The sequence below is a fragment of the Salmo trutta genome, chromosome 32 (genome assembly GCF_901001165.1).
Source record: "Salmo trutta chromosome 32, fSalTru1.1, whole genome shotgun sequence".
Classification (NCBI taxonomy): domain Eukaryota; kingdom Metazoa; phylum Chordata; class Actinopteri; order Salmoniformes; family Salmonidae; genus Salmo; species Salmo trutta.
In genome coordinates this window covers 15832019-15838973 of record NC_042988.1, presented here as the reverse complement: position 1 = coordinate 15838973, position 6955 = coordinate 15832019, and the positions used below count along the sequence as shown (strand labels likewise).

At 38.1% G+C, this 6955-nt stretch overlaps 1 protein-coding gene and 1 long non-coding RNA gene across 3 annotated transcripts; one reads left to right on the top strand and one right to left on the bottom strand.

The window, feature by feature from the left end:
- Positions 1–333: 333 nt before the first annotated feature.
- LOC115171216 (hemoglobin subunit beta-1) lies at positions 334–1377 on the top strand. The gene is made up of 3 exons (XM_029727814.1): positions 334–498; positions 723–945; positions 1070–1377. The coding sequence occupies exons 1-3, from the start codon at positions 407–409 to the stop codon at positions 1196–1198; spliced, it is 444 nt and encodes a 147-aa protein (XP_029583674.1). The 5' UTR covers positions 334–406; the 3' UTR covers positions 1199–1377.
- A 393-nt stretch (positions 1378–1770) lies between these two features.
- Positions 1771–3742, bottom strand: LOC115171220 (uncharacterized). Of its 2 annotated transcripts, XR_003871157.1 has the most exons (4): positions 3669–3742; positions 3214–3375; positions 3001–3126; positions 1771–2875 (listed from the first exon to the last, which is right to left on the bottom strand). It is a non-coding gene; the product is annotated as an uncharacterized LOC115171220 (long non-coding RNA). The 2 variants fall into 2 exon arrangements; XR_003871156.1 differs by having other exon boundaries at positions 3001–3375.
- Between the last annotated feature and the right edge of the window lie 3213 nt (positions 3743–6955).

Below are 6955 nucleotides of genomic sequence, written 5' to 3'. Positions count from 1 at the left end.
AACATTTTGAATAGTTTTGCCATAATCTTGCATCAGTTGGATAAACAAAACTGTTTTGCTAGTGATCATGCGAATTTTGAAACGTTGGTAATCTAGATAAAACTGTATAGGCCTATTTACATATGCTTCCGGATTTTAGAATCTAACCTACAGACTTGATTCTGTAACAACTAATACATTAACATTTTCTGTTGTTTTTAACAGATAACTTATTGGAATTGCTGTCATCAAGTCCGAGAGCTGAAGCGCTCACTTGGCCAATACTAATCTTTGCCGGAGCCAATCATATGCGCCGCCTCCAGTGGGCGGAGACCACTCATAAATATAAATTGCATGCAGTGTCTCCCTTCACAAGACATTAATTTGTTTAATCTTGTTGCAAAACCGGAAAACAAACACTGACAACATGGTTGACTGGACAGACGCCGAGAAGAGCACCATCAGTGCTGTCTGGGGCAAAGTAGATATCAATGAGGTCGGACCACTGGCTCTGGCAAGGTAGGTCATGGCTTCAGCCTCATTCAAATATATCATTTAATATATCTTATAGTGTAGATGATCATGAGTAATTATAACACTATTATACTTGTCCTGTTATCATTACTATTAATATTGAGGTGATATTGTTAAGTTTGAATGGAGCATGTTAGAGTATTAATTAGGCATATAATTGAAATACATTACAAAATAATTCACATTTTTCGGTGTTCTTGCAATGACAGAGTCCTGATCGTCTACCCCTGGACTCAGCGTTATTTCGGCTCTTTCGGAGACGTGTCCACTCCCGCAGCAATCATGGGCAACCCCAAAGTTGCTGCTCACGGCAAGGTCGTGTGTGGAGCTCTGGACAAAGCTGTGAAGAACATGGGAAACATCTTGGCTACATACAAGTCACTGAGCGAGACCCACGCCAACAAACTCTTCGTCGACCCTGACAATTTCCGGGTATGTCTTCTGTCTTGCGCAATATGTTTTAGGCTACACATATAGCATTCAGAACAATACGTCTAATTCCAAAGGTAAAACAAAACCGTCAGTCTTATTTAACATATTCCTCCTTTGTCTACAGGTGTTGGCTGACGTCCTCACAATTGTCATTGCCGCCAAGTTCGGAGCCTCTTTCACTCCTGAAATCCAGGCAACCTGGCAGAAGTTCATGAAAGTGGTTGTCGCAGCCATGGGCAGCCGGTACTTCTAAATGCACCCCAGACAAGTGACATCCCTGCCTGAGTGAAAATAAAGACATCGAAACAAGCTAATTAAACAGGGCACAATATTTGTTAGTGTGTGTAACTTGATATTTGTTGTTAAGTAACTCAAATCATTTGTGGAAACCAGCTGCACTTCAACATTTTAAGTAAAAAACTACTCTTAAAATCCAAGTTCTTTCTTTGTCAACTAGTCTAAAGCAAGTTAGCTTTACAACCGTTTTTTTCTTAGAAAATAAAATGACATTTTCTTTAAAACACTGCGTCTTCAGAAACGCATCTCTAATTACATGAATGCACCAAACATGATTCATCTATTTTAGCATCCATCAATAGATGAATGTGTACAGCATGACTCATTTGAACAGAACTTTTAAAAGACTCCGATTAACAAACTCCAACTTTCAATCAATTCAATACTGTGTAACACTGCAACATTCCCCATCAACAACTTAACTATTAAAACATAAGCACAGAATAATGTCCCTTCTCCAATTAACACTTTCAACTGATGTGGTAGCTTCCATTCAATTTAAACATTTTAAATAAAAATGAGGTAGTGATGTGCGACATCCATTTCACAGTCTAACAACTTGACTACATTCAATTGTTTAAAATGAAGATTAATGTTGACAATTTACATTTCTTCCTCCATGACAATTTTCACTCCATTATGTTTACAAAACAAAGTAATACTTGCAGATTATAAAATGTACTCATGCACGCAATGTTTCGGTCCTAAACCTTCATTCCTGACTAACGTGTCACGCCAAATCATTAAACGGACATATAAACGTTCTAAATGCAAGTAGACAGTTTGTGCGAACGTTGTTTCCCCTAACGTTCTTAGATGTACCGGTCCACAACACTACACAGGTATGCAAACGACCTCTCCTTACAACTCCACGAAGACTCACTATCCATTTTCATCCTCTGAGACCTCGGCCATTTTTTATTTGATGACGTCAGCAATGTGAGATTTGTGGCCAATGCCTCCAAAGCTTCCTATATACAAGGATTTGTAAGTTAACTTCACAATGCCAATGTTCAGTTTTCCCAAACAGAAACACTTTCAATTAAACTCTACACCAAATGAAGTCAAGTTACTCTTGTATCTCTGTACATGTTAAGATTAAAGGCCAATAGTATAACATGACTCTCATTTCTGTGACTGGTTTGACTAAAGGCGCAGATCAAATCAAATGCAGGCAGACATTTTAGTTGGCATTTGCCTACAAAACATTTAGTCGTCTTCAGTAGTTTTTAAAAAATGTTATCCCTAAATCTCTTTTCCTTATAGGATAACTTAACTATGTACAATTGTTTAGCGCCATAAATATTTTTGGTATTGGTATTTTACAGTTGATTTTTCAAAGCAAGGACCTTTGGCTTCATTGTGTCTCCATCCAAGTTTAACAACACTTTTTGTATAAACATAAGCGTGTTCTTCGTGCAATTCGGTTATCCATGTTGGAGTGAGTACATTAGCCCGTACAAACATACAAGTGCATTAGGCCAGCACCGGAAATCCTTCAGAAACACGTTCTCCTCAAGGACCACGTAGACTCTTCCTGGATGGACTGGCACAGCAGCTACATCTCTATCGTCATCAATGACAGATGATGGCTGCTGGTCTCGATGGCTGCAGGGTCTTGGGATGTTCCCTCCTGAGAAAGAACATGCAAATGTAATTATCATGTCACAATAAACTTATGAAGATACATTAGTATTTTCTCCCCTCCTTTATTTTGGGTCAAAGAATATTTGAACCTCACACACAAAAACAACCCACCGTGCAAGTTATGAACACTCCAGAGTCATCCTCTTGGAGTATTGATGGAAGACATCTGAGGACAACAGTTCGATCGGTGTTCGCATCGCGTGGTTGCTCCAGAGAAACATTACAAACAAATTATATCTGTGAAAGGGTATCACTGATCTTAAAATGTAACATTTCAATCCAATCATTTGCTTTACATTTCGCTTACTGACTTCATTTATATACCTGGCTGTACATATTCAGAATGCCAGCTATCTTCTGTCCATTTCTTCCAGTCTTTCCCTGTTTCTCTGGATAGGGCTAGCAAACGTTCTGTGTGTTGGTCAACATGGAATAAAACGAATCCCGGAGTTGCTGGTTTGTGATGCGATGGTACTCTGCACATACCTAAAACAAAGGCAATTGAAAACTGCTTTACTCCCCCCTAACGTTAGCTAGGCTAGCTAATTGTTGAGGCGGGCTGCCAACCAGTTAGAACATCAAATAAATACGGAGATGGATTTTAACATGAAATTATCGATGTTAACTTTACATTGATCCGTCAGAGTTGGCTAGCTAGCTACCCGTTAGTCATGCTTGCCAAAGCTAACTACAAAGTTTTCACAATGTTCCGCAACTAACATTATGACAATCATGTAATATATTACGCATAGTTTCTTAAAAATAAATAAACGATTTACCATTCGGGTAATTTTGTATTTAGCTAGGCTAGGTCATGAAAACCAGCAGCACTTCTCAAACTATTTGGCTAACATGAGATGCTGAAAAGTTAACCGACTCTATCTAATGTTAACGTTACCTAAGCCCCGGAAATTTTCTCCCTAACTTAAATAATGAGACTACATTAGATTTCCGTGCTCACAATTGGCTCCCTAATTTATCTATAAAAAAAACAATTATCAACAAACAAAAGAGGAATAGTCACATGCAAACAAGCATACATAAACTGTTTACATTGCCAGGAATCCTAAAGAAACAAATCATATTCATTAATAATACAAGTTTTAATTGCCTTTTTGTTTTTCATTTGAGCTAAAGTAGTGCCATTGTTTCAATTCATTTATAAAGTGCAAAAAAGTTAGGTTTTGAATTAGACCATTTGCATTTGTGAATATGAAATGTACCTAGTATTATTAGCAGTTGAATTAAATATACTACATCTTTTGGTAAAATATCTATGGTGATATACAATGGGGGAAAGCATGGAAAATGTCATTGTGTGTGTAGGTGGCAGGGAAGTCAGGCGCAGGAGAAACCAACTTGGTGTAACTGGAGTAGTTTAATTAAGATAAAACAAACTCCAAAAACCAACGTACATAAATAAAATAACATGGGTAAAATAACCCGTTGCGCACCAATACAAATACACGAGCACATAACAACAATCTCTGACAAGGACATGAGGGGAAACAGAGGGTTAAATTCACAACACGTAATGAATGGGATTGGAACCAGGTGTGTAGGAAGACAAGACCAATGGAAAATGAAAAATGGATCAATGATGGCTAGAAGACCGGTGACGTCGACCGCCGAGCACCACCCGAACAAGGAGGGGCATCGACTTCGGCAGAAGTCGTAACAGAAAATTGCTAACAAATATTGTATCAGTAACATGGTAAAAGAAGTTTAATTTAAAATGTTACATAGAATTTATCCTGTGAAACATTTTTTGGAAAGATTCAAGCTGAATATTGACTATAAATGTGATTTCTGTGGAATGGAGGAGACCATTTTGCATTGGTTTTTTTCCCTCTAGTTATAGTAGATTTTTTTGGATTGACATACAGAATTTTGTTACAAAAAAATAGGACCGGTTGTACTATTTAATGGTTTTGATCTAATTATTTATTTCAGAAATTGGCTCCCTAATGCAATGTAGCTTTAATATATATATATGTAATCGTACAAACCTTGGCGGGAAGTCAGTGTGTGAGGTATACTACTGCACATGCACTTGGAGAAAGTGCTGTATGATCACAGAGAAGATGTTGCCTTTGGCCGATGAGCGGGCTTCAGTATAAAAGAATACATCCTTCCAGATGCCCCCCCCCAAAAAATCTAATTAACCAGCTTTGCTATATCACAGGCAGTTTACTCTTTAGAGGTTATATCACTTGAACATAAACATTACTCTTAATTCAGGGCTTCATACGAGACAGACAGAAATCCACAGTGACACTTTACATGACTAATCTAATAATTACCAATGACCAATTAACACCATGTTTATCACTTTTAGGCCCAGGTGCAAGCTACATTTAGTCAACACTAGACCACTTCCTCAATCAGATGCAAAACAGTTTTAAAATCTAAATTGAATTGGACACCAGGAGCTTAAGGACCATGTCCTGGACACATTGAATGTGTAATGTAATTGTGCCATAATTTGGGGAATATAGGCCTCCTGAAAACATTTTGAGTTGGCCTCCATCCTCACCTTGTCACCGTTCAAATAGGTTTGGCCCTAACCAATTTGGGCATTACTACATTTAGCAATTTGTATTATTCTCACTGTTAGGCTTTTTTCTGCCTACATCATGCCAGAGAGTAAGCATGTCTATCACCTATACACCACACGCACTGACAGAGTACAATGTTATAGAGGGCCAGATTAGTCTCAGCACACAAGTCATTGCAGAGGACAGTACAACAGCACAATTTACTCTGTCTGATGGGAGACTATAGGGAGGACAAATTGTGTAAGGCATAAAAAATTGACAAAAGAGTAGAGGGCATGAGAAGACCTCACCAACCATTTCTTATCTGGCTGTATCCACATGTGGCTGGTGTGTGTTGTGGGAGGAGACAATAGGAGGCAAGTAAGATGACAAGACATAAGAGGAGAAGGAACGATAGGCAGGAAGAGAGACCGACTTAGACCTCACTAGCCACCCCTTTCCTAACCGTTCCATTTCCCTAGTTTCAAATTGATGTGTATGGTGTGTCTTAGAAGTTGGGCCTACTAACAGTGATGTTCAGATGCACCAGTTAACCCTCCTGCGGAAAACAATTTTATGCTGTGCAACGAACAGGCAGATGCCACACAACATGCCAAAATCAATTCTTGTTGGAGCACTGCTGTTAACACTGCCTGAAGGAGTACCTGGAGACCATAGGCTCCCTCAACACCACAATATTATAAAACAGACAGATGACTGAATATGTTACTGTATAGACTGCTATATGAATGTGCTCAGCATTAGTACTGTAAGTAGAGGTTATCATGATGGCATGTTCTCTCAAAGCAAACCAGGGAGCAAAGTTCAAAGCCAACCCATTTAGCAGTTCATCATGCTTTGCTTTGTAAACGTCTAATGACTTCAAGTTAATGAATAAGTGTATTGACGTCTGATAATTCAAATACTGCTTGTGAGTATTTGCTGGTTAGGCAATATAACCTAGAACAAACATAATAGATGAAGTATTATTGTGTAACACAAATTTAACCCCTTCAACGTACACATTTAATGTATTTTTTACAAAGTCTACAAAAGCACAGTCATAGTTTACTAGGCCTACCTCCTTGCTAAAAGACAACAACACACAAGCCAATCCCTCCCAGCGTGCTTCCATATAGATAATTTAGGTTCAGGTGTAAATTTCATGTCGAACTGTACAAATTAATATTATTTATTATTGGAGAATACCACAACAACATCTCAAACACATGAGATTCACAGTTGTCAATTTGTGTTCCTCTGGTTACATTTCAAGAGAACCCACATGAAAGGAAATAACAAAAAAAGCATACACAAACTTTGTGTTCTCTTTTCTAAGGTTGAAGAAAAAAAGAGAAAAAAATCTGTTGTCTTACCACAGGCACATTTGACCTGAAAACAGATTAGAATTAGGTTACAGTTTATTTTTCAAGGCCAAAACTTGATTTGAGCTTTTCGCAATCAACGTTAAGGAACACTTGCTGAATGAATAGAAATGAGCTGGACATGGGTTTTGGGTAATCCAGATG

Excerpts from the sequence above, each read along its gene's own strand:
- LOC115171216 (XM_029727814.1), top strand. The coding sequence starts at position 407 with ATGGTTGACTGGACAGACGCCGAGAAGAGCACCATCAGTGCTGTCTGG. Across the intron at positions 499-722 it reads GGACCACTGGCTCTGGCAAG|AGTCCTGATCGTCTACCCCT; the intron begins GTAGGTCATGGC and ends TTGCAATGACAG. Across the intron at positions 946-1,069 it reads TCGACCCTGACAATTTCCGG|GTGTTGGCTGACGTCCTCAC; the intron begins GTATGTCTTCTG and ends CTTTGTCTACAG.